This window comes from Hydractinia symbiolongicarpus, chromosome 4 (assembly GCF_029227915.1).
Source record: "Hydractinia symbiolongicarpus strain clone_291-10 chromosome 4, HSymV2.1, whole genome shotgun sequence".
In the NCBI taxonomy this organism is placed as follows: Eukaryota; Metazoa; Cnidaria; class Hydrozoa; order Anthoathecata; family Hydractiniidae; genus Hydractinia; species Hydractinia symbiolongicarpus.
Genome location: NC_079878.1, coordinates 19,275,483 through 19,297,056, shown reverse-complemented (window position 1 = coordinate 19,297,056; position 21,574 = coordinate 19,275,483). Strand labels below are relative to the sequence as shown.

The 21,574-nt window shown below is 33.2% G+C and overlaps 3 protein-coding genes across 3 annotated transcripts in view; 2 read left to right on the top strand and 1 right to left on the bottom strand.

Annotated features, from left to right (window-relative positions):
• LOC130641673 (tigger transposable element-derived protein 6-like) overlaps window positions 1-21,574 on the bottom strand; it is a 34,876-nt gene that overhangs the window by 1,923 nt on the left and 11,379 nt on the right. The gene's annotated exons all lie outside the window — the stretch shown is intronic.
• LOC130641664 (ATP-binding cassette sub-family F member 3-like) lies at window positions 112-15,660 on the top strand. Its single transcript, XM_057448572.1, has 18 exons — window positions 112-258; window positions 2,816-2,960; window positions 3,407-3,545; window positions 3,675-3,886; window positions 4,349-4,561; window positions 10,068-10,118; window positions 10,658-10,691; window positions 11,149-11,195; window positions 11,389-11,701; window positions 11,783-11,866; window positions 11,968-12,044; window positions 12,127-12,171; window positions 12,458-12,506; window positions 12,718-12,887; window positions 13,097-13,188; window positions 14,237-14,369; window positions 15,107-15,194; window positions 15,497-15,660. The coding sequence occupies exons 1-18, from the start codon at window positions 171-173 to the stop codon at window positions 15,650-15,652; spliced, it is 2,136 nt and encodes a 711-aa protein (XP_057304555.1). The 5' UTR covers window positions 112-170; the 3' UTR covers window positions 15,653-15,660.
• Window positions 18,421-21,195, top strand: LOC130641666 (uncharacterized). The gene is made up of 2 exons (XM_057448574.1): window positions 18,421-19,732; window positions 19,850-21,195. Exons 1-2 carry the CDS (start codon window positions 19,047-19,049, stop codon window positions 21,132-21,134), a joined length of 1,971 nt encoding a protein of 656 aa, XP_057304557.1. The 5' UTR covers window positions 18,421-19,046; the 3' UTR covers window positions 21,135-21,195.

The window sequence follows — 21,574 nt, the reverse complement described above, 5'->3', positions numbered from 1 at the left end:
AATTGGAGAGTATTAATAAACCGCCCAGTCTTTATTAAACGCCCGTTTCCACTCTTAAGCAACCCCGGGGGGGGGGGGGGGGGGGGAGTTTAAGAAGTGTATGATCTGCAACAACACAAACGAAAGCAAAACTTAATGCTGACGCAGCATAATAAAACTCTTTTCTCAAAATGTCGGATGGAGTAGAAGTTCTGGTCGAGAACTTCCTCCAAAAAAAAATCCCTAACATCGACTCCGACCTTTTGACTTATGTTGTTGGTAAGTTACACGTTCCTGTTATATTTTTTTTTACGATCCTAAAAATTTCGCTATGAACGATATTCTGTAAAAGGCTTTAAAAAGATTCAAAATCAAGAGGTCAAAAATTTCAGCTAGGACTGTGTATTTGGTAAAATAAATTGGATATATATCTATTCTGCTGGAAGTTCTTATCAACGAAATAAGAAGCTGGTTTCTTTTATTATTCTAATGGCAGCTATTTTATTGACTTGCCCCTTTGTCTTTTTAATTTTTCCTTATTGTTGGACCGGATCCTTCCTCTAACAAAAGATCGCTCAACTCATGATAGGTTCAATCCCAACATAAGCCTATCGACTAGTGGGCCATAATGTCAAGGGTTCCTGTAGCTTGAATTAAAACTTTAAGCACTATAAACCTGCCTCCTGAAACAATTGACAGGATTATAACCCTCATTGATAAAATATAGAACATGGCTAGTCATAGAAATCCTGGGGAATGAACTTTATTCACAAAATCCTGCAATTGTTTATCCTGCGATTGTAGTGTAGTATCCAATATTTGCATGATATAAAGGCTCAACTAAGTGGGAATCAAAAAAAAAAATTGTTTAGGAAAAGAAATATAAATGTATATATAAGACTACTCTACTTTTAGATGGCAACATGGATTTTCTGATATTTCAAAATTGTGAAAAAATTTCCGATCAGTCTGTTTTTGTGTTTTGCATAAAGCATAAACTGCGATTGTTGTATATACATAACAAAAAACTTTAAAAGTTATTTTATGCTATTTAAAATATTTTCGCAGATAACCTGTTATCTCCATAGGCTATTATCTCCAAAACCCAGAGTGGTTGAAGCCAGTGTTTGTAGGCTGCAGAAATGGTGTACCAGCAGCGCAATTGCAATATTGTAGGATTTCATTGACCACTACTGGCACTTTAGTTTACATTACACTGTGCTTTTTTGTGACACCAGGTGGATTAAGTGCCTGCAGGCAATGAATCCAGAACTACTAATGCTTAGGGGATAAAACATGGCATATATACTAGTAAAAGTCTAATTTCTGAGTAGAATTATTTACTGGAGAGAATAATATTTCATGTGAAAAAAATGAATTTTAATCACGTCATACTACTTCCTCAATTATTGATGTTCATGTCATTAAACGTGGTACAAGGTTAGAATATGACATGTTCAAGGTTAGGATAACAATATTTTTATGTTATTGCAATTGGAAATGACGTCATTTTGGTAGAACGGTATTTCCTACAAAAGGATTTAGTATTTTAGCCCTCAGGCTTCAAGTTAACGCTTATAAAGTGATGTGTGATATTTTCTTGATGTGCATACAAGGGTGACTCCATGAGGCGCCCCCATGGTGGGCGCAGAAGTGAATTTTTTTTAAATATAAGTGGCAGTAAATTGGCAGAAAATGCACTTGCGGCCAATTTATGTTAGTGTTGGATTTCACTCTTTTTACAGTGTTTTATTCTTTGTTTGTTCTTTTTCTATGTTCAATAGCGAGTTGAAGCTGACATTGAGATTACACATGCTAACATTTTAAGCCCTGACGTTTTGTTGATTTACGATTGAATCAGCTGCCCCATTTGGAACTATGTCACAAGGACCTGACACTATAAAGAGTGCGCACTAACGCAGTCTATATATGATAGACAGAACAAGAGAGAACCTCAATTGCCTTACGACGGAGTTGTAACTTTCAAGCGAACTCTCTTTCTTCTGAACAATCAAACCAATTGCATATCTGAGAAATGACTTTTAAGTAATTGTTTCACCTGTGAAATCACATGCAGCACATGGTTTTTTTTAGCTTGTAAAAAATACTGAATGAAAATTCATTTGTCGGCAAAATTTCTGCCCTTGTAAACAAATATGGTAGGCTTACGTAGCGAGCGCGCGACACTTAATTTGACGATTGTTTTTAGGAAAGAACTTCCAAAAAAATACAGAGAGAGTAACTTTCCGGCAGAAAAATAATGTCTGATGTCAATGTTAAAGTACATAAGAATATCGTGGTTCGTGATTTTATTATAATTTAAAAAAAATGTTCGTGAAATCATGAAAATGGTTCGTGGTTCACGAATCACGAATTGTTAATTCAAACCCTGGTCCTGTGACCCATATCTCCTTAGCAACACCTTTGTAACCACCTAGTAACAGACATACAGACAACATCTTACAACATTTGTAAATGCATATTAGCACATTTTAAAATTAACCTATTCGTAAAATGTAATAGCTTACAAGTCCTAATTAGAGTTAGGAAAAGTCACAAAACACACAAAGCACATTGTTCTCCCCCACTCGTTGCTTATAGTGTTAAGCTCAAAATTGCCTAAATTGCATGTAAATTTAAAAGTGACCTGTGAAACAATATGTTAAAAGAAATAACATGATATTTGTTATCTCAGCGAATTAACTCACCACCTGGATCAGAACAATGCAGTTATTATACAAACTAATCAACATTGATAGCTATAAAAGCTAACGGTTCCTTGAGCTGAAAAGTTTTTAAAGGGACAGTAGCTTAGCCATTACTTTGTGACATTTAGACGTAACAAAGACAAGTGTTGATGATTTTGAATCTGCAGATGACCTATATGATGCTGTGGGCGGAGTTCTACATGAAGCGATAGAAAACGATGATGAAAACGAGATAAAAAATATATGTAAAGGAATTATCAACTTGTTAAATAAGTAAGTATTCTTTAAATTCTGTACCTTTATTAGCCTGTAGTTTCAATTCGAAATGCATTTAATATTTCTAACAATATCATTCAAAAATTTAAACTTCAATCTATCTCAACCGACTTCCATTTTTTCAGTCTTCCAATGTTCTTAGGCCAAAGTTGGTCATAGTCTTATATTTTTTTATTTCACTAAATACTAATCATTTGATAACGTCAACCAACAGACTATTTAATCCTTAGCGGTGTATATGTTGATAATAAATATACTCTCTAATTTCCAAATTGGATTAAAACTTTTTTAATAATGTACTAGACAGATTATGAATTGTGATAAACGTTATTAATACTTTAAAAATCACCAATATTTAAAAAAGCTGACTGAAAAAAGACTGAGCAGCATTTTTTTCCTTGAGGCAGTTCAAATGAAAAGATTTAACTTATGTTAAATTATAGAGACACAACAACAGAAACCACAAAGAATGTCAAGATATTAAATGCACCAGTTCATATTGGTGACCGTACAAAGAATGACGACAAAACAACAATACATGATAGCATTTGGCTTAAACAAAATAATGATGATATTACCCTAGTATGTTTTGTTGTTTTTGTTGTTATTGTGCTTACTTTATTTTTTTATTTTTTACCCAAATGGGAATCATAATTTAGCATTTTGTATATGTGCGTAAAAAAAGAATTTAGGATTTTATTTTTTCTATAGAAAACAGTTGATCTGAAAAAGTTGGAAAAAGCAGATGCTAAACTGAAACAAAAGTCGGACAAAAGAGAAAAAGACGAAATTTGCAATGAAGAAGAAAAATGTGCTGGTCCAACAACAAACCAGGTTATACAAAAAAAAGATCTGAAACAGGATCAAAGTGGAAAAGTGGTTGACATTAGAATTGAAAACTTTGATTTAGCATATGGCAGCAAGTTAGTTACTCATATTTTACAACATTTTCTTGTTGTTGTCTAGTAGAGCGTGGACCCTAATTGGGTCTGCGTATATATTGTGACATATTATGATGTAATCACAAGAAAAAGCTAAAAGAACAAAGCAGAAAATATCTTTTCGACTGACACACACATATTTTTAATGATATACCTAAATTGTGTCTACGTAAAAAAAGTAACATAGTTTACTCCTACCAGTCTCTCAGCTATTTGTATTAGGCATGTCATTTCATGATACTTTTCATGCTTAGAGTGCCATGAGTTGGAAGTTGCGCTCTTAGCTATTTGACACAATTTTTTATTTTATATCTAAATTCAAAAGCATTTAATGTTTGTGCCCAAATTTTGTCTTGTTTTTATGCTCCAACAATGCTACCAGAGTATAATAGCTGTTTTTATGCATAATCAAGCTTAAAAGCAATCAAAAATACTTTGCTGTAGGGTTTTACTGAAAAATGCAAATCTTGTAATGGCGTTTGGAAGACGGTATGGTTTTGTTGGTCGTAATGGCTTAGGAAAGACAACATTACTGAGGGCAATATCCAAAAGAGAGCTATTTATTCCATCCCATGTGACTGTGCTGCATGTTGAGCAAGAAGTTGTTGGTGATGACACAAATGCAGTGGATAGTGTGCTAGAAGCTGATGTTGTGAGGTATCATACTGATGAAAAATATTTTCTTCATGTTTTTTATACAAAAAGCATTATTTTCTAATGTTAATACAAGACATATGATATACGCAAACAACCTCGCGAATAAAGAACTTATTTAACTAGCTACATTGTCCATAAAAAAAAACGATGATCTGATATCCAGTTTTATCAAAAATACTAAATACAAAATTTTGAGGAGGAGTGACTCAGTTCAATACAGTCTTTAAGCTCAGTAAGTTTAAAAAGTATTCTAAGTGAAGGTTGCAGGCTTACATGTGATTTTGTGTTTTGTTATATTTGTAAGCCTAGAATGTTCACTGCATTGATTAGACTGAATACCGCACTGAAATTTGGATCTTTATGAGTTACTCTTGCACTGGAACTATCCGGGTGAAAGCTTTTCAGTTGTTTAAAGTGAAATTTATTGGCTTACATGTCAATATAATTTTAGTTTTTTTATACATAATATTGAATAATATCTAATTTACTTAAAGCTTAAATCTTAAAAATTTGAGAGGTTGTCAAGATCAATGTATACTATCAGTTGAGTAACAAACAATGCAACAAAGTGAAAAAAACGGGCTTACAACAACATTTAAGGCAAAATTTCGATGTGTAAGCCAAAAATTTTCACAGATAAGATCATATAATGCATCCAGTGATATAACTACATAAACAAGCTTTAAACCAAAAGCAATCTTCTTATAACAAGTAAATGTTCCAGGCTTCTATTATGAAGTTCAACATATACAAACAAACTATACATTCCTTTTGAAAAAAAATCATTTAATCTTGACTAGTACTAGCTTAAATCAGTATGTAAAAATGTAAAACGTGATAGGATTCCTTTTAAAACAATCAAATCTTCTGGAAAAATGTATTATATCTCTTATATAATACAAACAAAATGTAGTCTCATTCAAACAACATATTGATGAACTGTAATTAAACTACAAATGAAGATCGATATTGGAAAAACTTGAATAAACTAATGAAACATATAAACTAATGAATATAACTTTTAATTGCTATCTGTGTATCATTCAGATAAACTCCAAACCATTATGTTCCACTTATCTAAGGATATCAACAAAGTCATTGTTTAATAGCACAAAACAATCATCTTTCTTTTCGAATGGGACAAAGGGGTACACAACACTTTCTCGATAAACCAAGGCTTTCTTGGATAAAATCAGCTTGTATTTTCTGGTTGAACCAACCACCTTCAGCAACTCGAAAAAGTGACCTTCCAGACATCTTTGACCAGCACCAACTGTCACACCGTAGTCATCATAAATATCTACAGTTGCACAAAATTCTTTCACAATTTCGAAAAACCAAACCGTGTCAACAGACTTTCTATCAGCTGCAATAGCACAAACTGTTCCAGGGAGAAGAAAATCACTACCTTCTACACTCACTTCATCACCAAAGAATTCTTTATTATCTGAACGAATGTGGCTTGCAGTGAGTGTAGACACATTCAGAAGGTACTCTTCAAATACAGAGCATTGACCATACTCTTCTCGACACAACTCACATATGCACAATCTAGGAGCAGCTTTAATAGTAGAAGAAAAAGGTGAAAATAGTATCACTCGCGAAATGTGATATTGATGATTCTCCAATTTCCCTGATAATATTCTTTCCCTCTTTGCTTAATGATGTTTACGACGTCAACAAACTTTAAACCAGACTGAATCTTAGCTTTGTGACCCATTTTTAACTTAGCTGGACGTGATATTAGTGTTGATGGTGTACTTTTAGCATGCCAGTAGTCCCAAATTGCTTGCCTTGTTTCAAAAGACACCATTTTCCTGCCACCCTTGGTCAGCTTCACATAATCCACCTTATTTTTTAATTCCAACTGCTGGGCAGACAAGTTGAGAATATCAATTTGATCATCCTTCTGGAAATTGAAGGTTTTGATTAATTGGGTTACTTTTAGTGCACATCTGGATTTTCTTTGTCGTGTGTTTGGTGACATTATTGGAAGAAGGAAGAAGGAAGAAGTGGTGTTTTCGGTGGAGTCATGGAAATTGAAGTGTTTGGAGTTTTCTAAATACAAAACCCTTGGTTCTTTATTAAGACATGCAAATGTTTTATTCTTACTGTAATAATTTTCTAATATGTGAAGAGAAACAAGGCAGGTGCGAATTTTTACCTTTGTACGAAATCTAGGTGTCTTTAGTTTGAATGAAGGAGTACAGATTTTTGAAGGACTCTCCAATACAGTGGAATTTGGAGTCGAAATATTGAAATCAATGTCCAAGTCAAATGGCTACAAGGGAAACATAATATTTGAGCACTTTATATTTTAAAATAAAACCCACACTTTCAACACTAAAACTTTTTCTAAAACTAAAAATTCACTAAAAATTCACCTTGTTGAGCAACAGTTCTTCCGGTGATACCATAGTTGGAAGAGGGTCTTTTTTATCTTCTCCAAAGTAGTTATAAAGCAAACTGAGTGATACAAGATTATCGAAATGTTCTTTATTCACTAATCTACTAGTTCTCCAGAACTGACACTAGATACATTATTCATAGACTCCTTCAAACATTTCATTTCATGTTTCTTGAGGTGATCCTCTCTTTTATATACTAAATTGCACTGTAAACACTTGAAACTTTTTTTTTCTGTATGACTTTGCTTTATATGTCTTTGCAAGAACCATGTGTAAGTAAATTCCTTGTCACATACTTGACATTTAAGCTCTTTCTTGCCTTTACATAGTCTCATATGCTGGTTGAGGGAATCTTTTCTTTTCAAAACTTTTTTACACTTGCTGCAAGAAAATTTAACAGTACCACAGATGGACTGTTTGTGTCTACTGAGACTTTGTCTTTGACTAAACTGGTTTTCACACTTAGTACACTTATATTTTTGTCAGTCTTTCCCATTTTATAATCTGTAAATCTGTAAATTTGCTATGTACAATATTCTAACTTCTAGTTCAAGTGAACACTATTTTCTACTTTGAAAGATTACAGAAAAACGTTCTTTTACATGACATTCTATTACAATTCTATCAACATTCTACTAAACTGCAATGCAATGGCTTCTATCACATCTGGCTTGTAAACTAGCAATACAATCATTTCTACTTCCTCTATTCACTTAACTCTCTAGCTCAGGAAGATACAAGAATAAATACATAAAATATTTTTAATGTAAATTAATGGATAGCTATTTGTATTGCAATGTAATGTCTTCTTCATTGTGTAAATATACCATCAGCAAGCCTATTTTTTTCACCTGGATTCTCAGTGTATTGTTGTTCAAGGATACAAATAATGAAACAAATACAGTTTTCACTAAAAAAAATTGATTGACTTTTACTAATACAGATATAGATATATATTATATAGACAGAGGCAGTATGTTTCATGCTGTAAACCCGATATTCTCACCCAAAACATAATCTTATTTAAAAAAGTACAGGACATACACAACATTGTTTTTTACTTAAATTTGAGTAATAATATGCAAAACTACCAGGTACATAGCATGACCAAATCCTAAAAGCGGCAACACCTGGAACATGAAGTATATATAACATTCAACATTCACTACTGTGGTTTTGAACTTGTAAGCCATAATCCTTCACCTATTTATATAGAATTTAGTGATTACATGTGAAAGGAGGAATCTAACTTCATATATCATATAAGTTAAGGTATGCAATGATCTCATATTTTCCTAAAAATAGACAATCCAAAATGTAAACCTGATTTTTTTACATTTAACCTAACATGTAAGCCTAAAAATTTCACGAAGTTAAAATTACACCTATATAGACCAATTTCACAAAGTTTGGAATTCCCACAACACACTGCAAAGAAATGACAACTTACAAACAATGTAAGCCTAGCAAGGTGTAAGCCTGAATTTTTCACTTATTTGAAATGCTTTTTAAAGTAGCTGATGTCATCCTTTAAAAGTTCAGTTTTTTAAGACAGCTTCATTATTTATCCAGGTTAACCAGGAATATTTCATATTATATGTCAGGCCATTTTTCTTACCAGGATGATGTTTTGAAGTATGGTTTGAAAAAATGTCACAAACCACCCCCTTATTTTTGAACATGTTCAGTTTACAAAAAGCTGTCTATCAAATTGTGATTTCTGTTACGAAGTTAGACACAACATATTTTGCTATTCGGATATGCAATAATATTTGTTACGCACTGTGCAGTTATTTTTCAAAATTGATTTGTGAGATCTTCTTGAATGGAAAATTCCTCGAAATTTCAATTTTCGTTGGGTCAGTCTGAAGTAAACTGAATGACAGGAAGAAAAAAGACCACAAGCTCCACCTAAAATTTTCAAAATTCAGTAATTCAGTAACAAAAGAAAAAGCAAAATAAAGAAAAATAATATACAATCTTAATTGTTCGAAAAAGGAAATAGCTGTAGTTAAAAAAATATATTACCAAAACTGTCACAAACAGCAAACTTCGTTAAAACGAATCCTGTGCACTCATAGCGCGGAGAAAAATAACAAGGAGGGAATCGGAAAATTTACGTTTTCTCGGAGTGTTTCCGAAATCATATTTGACTATGTTGACGTGTCATTAGCGTAGTGAAAAGAATTTCGTTCTCGTCATTATTTATATATGGTGGAGCATCTTCGCTTTTCTCTTACATATTTTTGTTGAAATTTTATTTTTTGCTGACTACTTTCCAGGCATTTGGGGAGACCTTAATTCTGCCTACATTCACTTTTGTAAACTTTAATGGAAACAACTTTACTTTACCAGTTAGTTAAATAATGCTTTTCAACACTTATCTTTTTGAAAAATACACAAGATGCAGGCGCTGCTTAAACTATCTCGCTATTAAAAATGCACAACTATGAAACATCGAAAATGCGACCCAATTCTACAATTTCTGAAAAAATACAGTCTATTATTTGTGGTTGAAAGTTGCGCGATTGAAACGTTTATGGTCTTAAACGCATTTAGTTGACAAAAAATTAACATTTTGATGTCACCATCATGTTCAGCATTCTTTTTCTGTTAACTTTTTCAAATTTTGTCGAAAATAAAGTAGTTTTAATTTTTGCACCAGTTTTGGCCTAAAATGACATTCAGGTGACAAAAATCAAAATTATGATGTCACTAATATGTTCAGCATAATTTTTTTGACTTCCAAGTACTTAGAGAGTTTAGGTACAAAGTTTAAATCTGTGACGTTGCAACTGACCATTTGGTTAGTTAGTTATGAGTTGGAAACACATCCTCGCAGGCAAGATAGTAAAAAAAAAGAGTAAAAATAGTTACCAAGATGAGATTCGAACACACAACTACTCCCGTGTCGGTGCTCAGAGAGGCAAAAAATTTCCATTTTTGTAGGACACATTTGTGTTTTAATACAAGCTCACAAGCTTGTAATAAGAGCCTGAAAGCTAATCCTAATAGAATTATTCTTTTTAGTAAGGTTTCGTTTTATAATAACAAAACCAATTTTTTTATATATATATAAACATATTTTTTATTTCTAGGTTAAAGTTAATAAAGGAAGAAGAGGAGTTAACAAAAAGAATTAATAACAGGTATCCTGCATTGTAATGTAATCATGTGTTAAATTGAGGGTTTATATTCACCTTAATTTCAGTAATTTTTGTGTATCCTTAATTTCACAGATTTTAAAACGCTTGGGAACTCGTGCAGAATTAAGAAACATGTTTCTTTAAATCTATGATTGCACTAACAACTAGCAAAGAAATCAAACTTAAACATTTGTTGAGTAACTTCTCGAATTTTGTTCATCATTGGTTAGCATTTACACTAATATAAAGTGTACAATTTTTTATTTCTACAGTGTATTATAATTCCCATTGTCTGTCAGTAAGCAAACATAGGTGGTGGTGTGGCAATTGGTGAATTTCTATGGGCTAATGACTAGTAAATATCAAATTTGAATAGATGTAAAAAATCGAGGCTGCGAAAGATTTTGAAGTCCTAAAATAAAAGAGATACAAAAATTAAAAAATAATTTGATTTTTTTTACACGGGTTGGTCCATATGATATCAAAAGAAATGTGAGTCTGTGTGCACTAGCTAAAAATTGATATTCTATATTTAATTATAGTTCGAATCCTGCATCCAGTACACGATTGTCAGAGGTTTGTCTAACTTTTTTTATGTTGTTGCTTGATAATTATCTTTATCTTATGAAATGCATTGGTAAAGGAAGGATGCACATATATGCAAAAGTGACCAAACTATCCTCTTTTTTTATTCGTAAGAGAAACATTGGATGTGCACTACTTTTAGTAACCATCCTTTTAAAAATGTATGAATATATTGGGTATTGAAATGTTCTTTTCAAACAAAGTATCTGGTCGGTCAGCATTAATTTTCATGACCATTCTGTGCCTTGAGATAAGGTGGACACTTAAGATAAGGTGGACACTTCAGATAAGGTGGACACTTAAGATAGGGTCGACACTTGAGATTGGGTGGACACTAGACTTTTTTCAGCACGATTCTCATCTAGGTTGAATATTAAAATGATGCTGGTAATTGTAATAGCACTGTGTAGAAAATAAAAAGTAGATGATTTTTTATGTAATTTTACAGGTCTATGCTGCACTGTCAGATATTGAAGCAGATAAAGCTCCTGCTAGGTAAGATATAGGCTTGAATATGTCTGACTTGTACACACTAAGATTTGAATTAACTTTAATAAAATTTGTACTTCATTAGATTTCTAATCAATGTCCAGTAGGCAAAGTTATGTTACATGCATGATATTGACACTAGTAGAAGTTATTTCATTGTGTGAAACTCTGTTGTAAAAACTGTTTGTTCAAATTCTAGAGTATCGATGATTTTAAGTGGTCTTGGTTTCACAACAGAAATGCAGAATATGAAAACAAAGCAATTTTCTGGTGGTTGGCGAATGAGACTTGCTCTTGCAAGAGCTTTGTTTACGAAACCTGATCTCTTGTTGCTTGACGAACCTACCAACATGTTGGATGTTAAAGCCATCTTGTGGTTAGAAAACTATTTGCAAACATGGCCAACAACATTGCTGGTGGTTTCTCACGACAGGATGTTTCTTGACGCAGTAGCAACAGACATTGTATTCTTGCATTCCAGATCACTCGACACATTCAAAGGAAATTATACAGTACGTCAGATAACAAGTTATTAAGTTTATTTGGTTGTGTCAATTATTAAGATGTTGTATTTACGTATTTTGTCTATTTAGCAATTTGAAGTAACAAAAGATGAGAAACTTAGAAATCAGCAACGAGAATACGAAGCACAAAAGCAGTACCGAGAACATTTGCAGGTATTAACATGCAAGTGAATCCTTTTAATCCTCAGGGTGAATCCTTTAAACGTTTTTGTTGGTAGCAGTCGTATTTTAAAGTTGCTTAAATTATATTCTAGGCATATGTAGATCGATGGCGTGTGAATGCAAATCGGGCTGCACAAGCGCAAAGTAAATTGAAAATATTAGAAAAATTGTACGTTGGTTTTTTTCAATTTCGTGTATAGAAGATGATTCATTAAACTGCTTATCTTACTTTTAATTTATCATCTCTTTAGACCTGACTTGACACCTGTCGAGATCGAACCAAAAGTTACTCTCAGGTAAAAATACAAAAAAAATTTTCTCGTCAAAAAAAAAGGATTATTCTGTGAGGTTTTCATCCATATACTGCAGGCGTGAGGGACATTGATGAACTTTCGAAACTGTTATTCATTGGTATCTCACTGCTTCCTCAGATAAAATAGGAATGCGAAACCTATATAATCAAACTTTATGCACCCTAAACCAGAAAGAATGTCGCACATTACTAGATAACCTATTGCACGGTGTGTTTTCAAGGATATTTTTTTATAAAGCCAATTTCACGTGTTGTGTTATCTGTTATAGGCTTCCAGAATGTGATCGCGTCAATGCTACCATGTTGAGATTTGATGAGGTAAAAAAAAAACATGTTTGTAGCCGTTGTGGCGCAAAAAACAAGTTAATTAAGTTCAATTTGTTAGAAATTCGATTTACTTTACTCAATACAGGCAACTAAAATCATCTATTTAAAAATGTCTCTGTGTTTATTTTAATACTGATGTAATCTTATATTTGCTGACAGTGCATAATTCTGTCCTCTTTACAACAGTAATTTTTCTGTATAGGTAGATTTTGCATATGTTGCTGGAACAAATATATTTGAAAAAGTGGACCTTAATGCGAACATGGATGCTAGGATAGCAGTGTTAGGAGAAAATGGATCTGGCAAAACGACCTTACTTAAGATTCTACTTGGTGAATACGAACCTACTGGAGGAGTAAGGCGTGTTCATAGGTATGTTATAATTTCGTGCACACTCAATTCTGTCACAAAGATGCGGTATTCTTTTGTTGGGAGTTTTGTTTTATATTTGTGTTGTAGAAAGGAGAAGAGACGTTTTTATACTTTTGTGATAAAAAATTGACCTTTTTGAAACTTCTCTGCAAACAAATTTAAATAGGCCTGGGCACAAGTTTTTAAAACTGTTTTGTTAATTATTATAGGAATATGCGAGTTGGATACTTCAGCCAACACCACGTAGACTCGCTAAGTATGAAACAAACAAGCCTAGAATTATTTAAGACTCGATATCCAGGTTTGAGATTTTAATTTAAAATTGCAAATCATACGTAGACTACTTTTTCTTTGCTTCTTTGTTTGTTGACACACTGCTATATCGTTGCGTGCGTCCAACTGTTTTGAGACAAGGATTTTGTTTTACAGGTAAAGCTGGAAAAAGTATTTAAATAATGCATATATAAATTATAACAGAACCGGGCTCCGCAAGAATTAAAAAAATTTCAGGGATTATATCCTCTCTGTAATTATACCTACATTCTGTTCAAAATGGTACGTATCTTCACCCTGTGCTGAGATTGCCTTGGATATGTACTACAGGCAAAACTCTGAGTATCAAAATATGTAAATTACTTTTTTAAATCGAATATCACCTTCCTTCACAAGTCACATTTCGCCTATCACATTTCGTTTATGACATTTCCCCTATCACATTTCGCCTATCACATTTCGTCTATCACATTTCGCCTATCACATTTCGCCTATCACATTTCGCCTATCACATTTCGTCTATCACATTTCGCCTATCACATTTCGCCTATCACATTTCGCCTATCACATTTCCCCTATCACATTTCGCCTATCACATTTCGCCTATCACATTTCGCCTATCACATTTCCCCTATCACATTTCGCCTATCATATTTCGTCTATCATATTTCCCCTATCACATTTCGCCTATCACATTTCGCCTATCACATTTCGCCTATCACATTTCCCCTATAACATTTCGCCTATCACATTTCCCCTATCACATTTCGCCTATCACATTTCGCCTATCACATTTCGCCTATCACATTTCGCCTATCACATTTCGCCTATCACATTTCCCCTATCACATTTCCCCTATCACATTTCCCCTATCACATTTCCCCTATCACATTTCCCCTATCACATTTCGCCTATCACATTTCCCCTATCACATTTTATAACTAGTGTAAGTGGATGTTTTCACGGGTCAAAGAACAAGTAAAAAATATGGCAATGGTTTTCGGATATTGTTACTTTAACTGAACATCTTACATCCTTTTTTGAATTTAAGTGAATATTCTTTCGAATGCTTTTAGGCAAATTGGATGTTGAGTATCGTTCACATCTTGGAAAATATGGCGTCACTGGCGAATTGGCGATGCGACCTATCTCTAGCTTATCTGGAGGACAGAAAAGTCGAGTCGCGTTTGCTGTTATGACATGGCACGAGTATGTTTACTGACCCTTTTGCCAGCTAAGAGTCATTCTTTAAACCTATAATACCACCTATAATAGGAATGTTAAAAAACTTTGTCTTCTTCAAATGTCTCTATTATTTCGAGTCATAAATTCTTGCTATTTTTGCAATTAAAGACAGGAAGTATTTAAAGTTTACGATTTGTTTTTGTTCGGCGAATTTAAATTTAAACATTCTGCAAATTAATACTTTTTGTTGTATTATCTATTGGTGAAGCTTTCTTTCGTGTTCCGTCAGTTTTTTTATAACGTCAACAGTTAACTGTCTTGCGTTCTGTTTCGATCAAATATGACGATGACAATAAAATTCGTTGTCCTCACACCTGTTGTGATTATTAGTCCCGCCTTCTCCCAAAAAATTTTTCGGTTTCGACAAAGTTAAAAAATAAGCATGTTTAAATTTCTTTTGGTCACATGTCATGCATGATTTAAAGTTATCCTAAGATTGAAAATGTCTCGATTTAATGTTTTACGGTCTCAGAATATAAATTGCTTTGATTTGGAGAAAAAATTGCACAGTGCTCAGAATAAAATGCTGACTTTGTTTACGTAAAATATTAAATGTTTGAACACCTTGTAGTGGATAAAAATATCCAACAATCCGACATCGACCACTCTTCCAGTTTAATTTGTTGTTAAAATGTAATTGTACTTATATTTTGAGTAACTCGATAGCATGTGATTGAAAAGAAAATATATTTTCTTTTTAGACCGAACTTTTTCATTCTCGACGAACCTACAAACCATTTGGACATCGAAACAGTCGAAGCCCTGGGTGAAGCTTTAAAGAAATTTAATGTGAGTGTCTCAATATTGGGATGTCTTAACCCTTCTTTTATCAGTGTTACCATATGACTTTTTTCAACTCTGGGATTTTTTGTTGTTGTTCCAACTGTTGTTTAACGATGATAACTCCACGGTATTTAGCTAAAAATTGAAATATCAGAAAATTTTATATTGTCCTAATCCTACTTTATCTCGAATTTACAATCATGTGGTAAAATTGTTTTACTAGAAAATTATGCTCTCGTTTTTGGCGTAACATAAGCCAGTCAAAAGGGCGATTGCATATAAAATAATATCAATATTCTTTCTAACAGGGCGGAGTTATATTAGTATCACATAACGAGCAGCTAATCCAAATGGTGGCACAAGAAACATGGTTGTGTGGTAACAAGACCGTTACTAGAATAGAAGGCGGATTTCCGGCTTACAAAAAGGCTTTGGAAGAGGAATTCCGTAGAATAAATACTTGATAAATACAGTGTTTTCTTTTTGATTTATACACGATAAAACCAAGTTTGGTCTAATTATTTTTTTAATATTTTATAAAAAAAATTATGACGTCATCAAGTAGCTCTAAAACAAGTAATTGTTGTTATCGAACTTATTTATAGTAACGAAATAATCAAATTTATGTAAAATGCTTAAAAATGCCAAACTCAGTAGCCAAAAAACATTTTTAACTCTATATGCTTTTTTAAAATTTTTAAATACACCACCCTGTGCATTCATGATGTGAAGCTTAACAAGATCAGCCACTGCATGAACTAAATTGTTACTATATCTATGGAACATCAGCAAGAGGGAAACACCCATTTTACAATTTTATACAAAGTAGAAAGTAACGCACAATCTGTTTTTTGTGTGTGTGTTCTGCGTTTTTATACATACGTTTATATATGTTTTAAGGAAGATAACAGCAAGCGAGATAGTAATAAGTTAAAATTTTAAGTCCAAAATTTTAAGAACCTATCAAGATTTTTCAAATTCGTAGCACATTTTCAAGCAAATATGAAATGAACTTTAACTCGCGAATGGTAAACTTGAATTTTAGGTATTAAGCTACAAATGAAACTAGAGAACTTTTATTAAAATTGGGTGCTAAAACCATTTTAACGGGAATTCGAACTTTTATCACAAAATATTTAAATATAAGGTCTTTAATATTGAGGGCGAAAAAAAGGCTTTTTTACACTATTGATTATTACTTATTGCTTAAGTTAAATTTAGTAGGAATTAAATATGAAGGACTTGCATAATCAACTCCCTGATATACATTTCACTAACTTCAACACAACTTTTGTTCACCATAGTTTTGTCACACAATTAAACTGAAGTCCTGTTTAAATTGAACATCGAAGATATACATTTCACTAACTTCAACACAACTTTTGTTCACCATAGTTTTGTCACACAATTAAACTGAAGTCCTGTTTAAATTGAACATCGAAGAGGTCAGCATGTACTTTTATTTAGGCGACAATAAATGTTATATTTTTCCACACCTTTGCGAATAAAACAAGTGCGTGAAAAAAAGTTTTTTTAACTAAGTGAGGTCAAGTCAACCTCGTCCCCTGGGTCTTGTGGCCCCTAAGCCGTTATTGCCAACTTCATCAACAAAGCAAAATGCCCTGAGAACGAGGTTGAGGTCAGGCATAATCACCAGTTAATTCGTCACTATCATTCGTACCACTACCAGAGCTTGATGTATGCATCATCTAGCCAGGTGGTCACATCTTGCCCTCCAAAATAATACGAGAATTAAATATATTTGATTGACTGGGTTACGCCATTCGGGCTTAAAACAAAGGATTTTCCAATATTTATCAGGTGAGTAAAGAACAATAGAAGTAACTAATGAAAAAGCGCAGTCAGTATTCTGACCACAAAAAAATTCATTTCCTACCCAACGTCATTTTTTATCACCTTAAAGGGGCTACGAACCGGTTGAAATGTTCACATTTCGTATATCCCGCGCATATATTAAAAATCCGGCAAACGCGTTTTGCGCAATGAACGGACCAGCGCACTTTGCTCGCTGGTTCAATATTTTTTTTCAAAAAGTATATTATAACGAAATATTTCAGCGACACTCATTCTGGATGAAAACATGACAAAAACTAAAGAAGATAAAAATTCTAGATATTTCCATATGTTCGAGTCTGTAAATTACTACATACATGCCAGAAAAATAGCCAGTTTGTTTTTCACCGCCTACAGCTCGACTTTCGTGAAAGTCACTAGAGTCGAAAACCAACAGCCGTTCCGTAGCCTTTAAGGTTGCAGTAACCCTTTTAAAAATAGAAATTTTTTTTTTTACATTATGAGTTACAAAAGATTATTTTTTAGACTATATATCCATATTTTTTGTTATAACACACTTGTCACGATTTTATAGCTAAAATACTATTATCTTTGACCAAAAATATTCAGCCTCAACAATTACTCTTTAACATAATTCAGGAATAATTTATTAGTTCTGCCGATTATAGTTTAAGTCTACGCGCTTGCGAAATTGTACAGAAAGAAATGATTAATTATTAAAGACAAACGTTAATAACAACAAAGATGGCGCATTATGTAGAAATTTAAGACGATTTTCATTATGCTACACTGCACGAGCTTTAACTTTAATAGCATTTTCGTTTTACTTTAAAATTTTCAGACATACTTGGTGAGAGGCTATTGTTCAAAAAATATGAATGAACAAAAAAACTCCGTACACCGTTTTAACAGGGTTAACCCAAGGTTCATTTAAAAACAGAAGCTGATGAAAAATAGCGAGATTGTAAAAAGTTGGAGCTCGAGAAGCCGAATTTTTTCTTGCTTATGAAAAAAATTTAAATAGAAATTTCTGCTGGCTCAGCAAAATTGGTGTTAAAGTAAAATCATGTCATTATGCATTAAGGCCTATATTTTTAGGAAATAGTAAAAAAAAATGTATTAATAAAACACTGAGTAAATAATTCAGCTATTTGGTTAGGTTATAGGTTATAGGTATATTTCGCCGTTATATAAATGTTACAGGTCAAAATATCTTGTAATATATACAAAAATGGCCGGCGCAAAAAGAAGGCACAAATTGCCTTATCACCAAGCCCCGCTGTTAAGCAAAAAGAAAGAGAGAGTTAAAATAATACTTATATATTAAAGCAATATTCTAACTATATATATTCCATAAAAAGACTAGTTAAATTTACAAAGGTCTATGTGAGAGTGTGCATCTAAAAATATTTACAAATTTCTATAAGATCAGTCGTTAATAATTTTGTTTTCACATTTTTCTTGAAAATATTAAGAGTTGAGTTTGTTTTAAAATCATCAGATAAAAATTTATTCCATAGGTATGGTCCCCTATGTCTAATTGAAAACGTACAAGATTTTAATAAAATCTTTGGCACTTGATAATTATTTTTTGAAAACCTAGTATCATATTTATGTTGTATTAAACTAAATAGACGATATCGCAGTTGCCGTAAAATTTGAACTGCGCAAAGCATTCTGGGATCGTTCTGGGGATAAACATTATCTAGCGCTGTGAGAGTAGCCATTTTAATATTGATTTTCATATGAGCAGAGCTGTGTTACTGAGATTTCTATAAATACATCGATGGAATTGAATAAAAATGAAAGTACTTTCAACTTAGATGGTGATACAAATGTTTACTACAAACGTTTGGTGTGAAAAGTTTGAAAGCTGGGCATGATGTAGCTTGTAACTTCGCTGCTTGGAAGTTGTCTGAATTAAAGTTGTTTTTGAAGATTAGTGGGAAGTTAAAGGGATTGACAAATGCCAAAAAACAGAAAGTTCTAGAAACAGTCATTTTAACTTGGAAAAAATTAAACTATATTCAGCTTTCATCAACAATGACGGTGAAGGAAAATCAAGATGACACTGATGCTGCTGCTCCTTCAGCAGCTATACTTTTGTCGCCTATACGAAAACCCATTCCTGGGGTAACAGCAAGCACACCTCGTGATCCTACGTTGAGATACCCAAACATAAAAGAAGGAATGTGCAAAGCCGATTTTGAAACATGGACGATGTCTCATCTACAAGAATTTTTAGGAGACAGAAACATCAACCGAACTGGAAATAAATGCAGATTAGTGGAAAATGCCTTCGGAGCTTATAAATTGAATCTTGCAGTATCAGCAACCAATATTCAGGAAGAGAAAGAACAAATTAAGAGGGACGTTTCTGCTAAGCTGCTATTAGAGAATGGTTTGATGAGACTGCCCGATCCCACTACATTGAAAAATGATTGGGTAGAAGCACCCATAAATCTGCCTGATACGTTAAATAACAATGTTACCGAGTATTTAGAAAAAAACAATGCTGGCAAAGCCTTCAAGGGAGGAAATTCGTTGTTACAGTCCGGTCATGTATCGAATGTCATGACACACATGATAAGTCCGAACATTCGTTATTGTTTTGTACGTGGTTCATGTCTTCCAGAACAGAAATTATCTAAAGATCCTTATTCTGTGTGGGTTTGCTTGCACAAAGATTTTGGTGATGTAATTACTGGTGATTGTAGTTGCACTGCCGGGTACGTTTATTTTAACAATTTTGTAACCTGTTATTGTAGAGCCAAAATACAATTTTTTTTTGCAGGTATAGTTGAAAAAAAAATTCAAGCATATGAAATATTATCAATTTTTTTTAGAGTATCAGGTGTGTGCAAACATGTTGGTGGTTTACTTTGGTACATTGAGCGAGAAGTGAGACTGGGACATAATCAAACATGTACATCAAAGAAGCAGCAGTGGAGTGTTCCGTCCAAGAAGCAGCTAAAATTGCATGTCCCTGATATATTAAATAACATCACAATAAAAAAACCAAAAGCTGAAAAAATTTTAAGTCCCAATGAAAGCTATGGACAAAATAGATTTCATTATGATCCAAGACATGTGAACGATCGTAGTACAGATTTACTTTACGAGAAAGATATTGACGCATTAGCAGATGTTACGAATGGAAATTGTGGCATCGTACAGTTGATGCGTAAACGTTGTCACCATGATAATGCGGATGGAGAAATTATATCGAATGTTGTAGAAATTTCAGAAACAGAACATGTTGAAACACCTATGACGGTTCAACAAAATTTTGAAAAAGTTGGTACGACATCCTTTGAAAATTTTACTAGCCATTTGAAAATTAGTCCTGCACAGCAACTTCTTGTTCAAGAACTTACATCTAATCAAAGCAAGGATGTATCATGGTTTGAATACCGACGTGATCGTGTCACAGCATCAAAGTTTAAAGACTGTTGTATAAAAGTTGATAATAACTTTGATATTATAAACCCCAAGAAAACACGTACTTTGATATCTAAAGTTTGCGGTTACTATGATTCAAAATATCAATCGAAAGCATGTCGATGGGGCATAAATAATGAACCTGTCGCCAGAAAGATATACGAGAAGAACATGAAAAAATCTCATCGACACTTCAAAGTTATGGAACCTGGATTTTTTATTGATATGGCATATCCATTTATTGGTGCAAGCCCCGATGGATTAGTTAGTTGTAGTTGTCATGATCCTGGCTTATTAGAAATTAAGTGTCCTTGGACTCATCTTGGATTGAATATACCTGAGTATGCCTCGAAGAAGGATTCATGTTTGGAAATTGTTGGCGTAGATATTAAATTAAAACGTAAACATACATATTTTTATCAGATGCAGTGCCAAATGCATGCAACCGGAAGGAACTGGTGTGATTTTTTTCTTTGCACCACGAAAGACAGTTTTGTTGAAAGGATTATGTTTGACAAAGAGTTTTATGATATGGCTGTTCGAAAAGCCACAGTCGTGTATAAGGAGTTGATACTACCTGAAATATATACTAGAGACTTATGCTATACATTGCATGTGGAGAAAGAAGTGAAGGAGACTGTCGCAGATATTGTTGATCATGTTACTATTGCTTTATCTAATACCTCATGAAAAGAAACTTCTTGTACATCATTTTTTTGTTAATATTTTGAAGTAAAAAGCTCTGAACATATTATGACATTATTTCCTCAACCCCTTTTGATTCTTACTTAGTTTATGATTCCTATATTTACTCATATGGACCGAACTTTACCGTGAACGCCTTGCGTTAGCCTTTCTATATTCTTAACCTTCCAGTCGTTGATTCTCGCTGAGATCATATTACGCAACTTATTTCTCGTTATCGAACTGCGCGCTGTCATGATTGGTTCAAATATAAAAGCCTTGTCCTGATTGGCTGAATAAAAAATAATACGAGACATTATGTCTCGGCAGTTTGAGAAGTCGGCCTGAGTTGTTTTGATTTCCACGGCGCCGAGCCTTACCGTATTATCTGATTGGTCTAAAAGAAATGAATGTCGCGCTCTGATTGGTTTAAACTAAGACGAGAA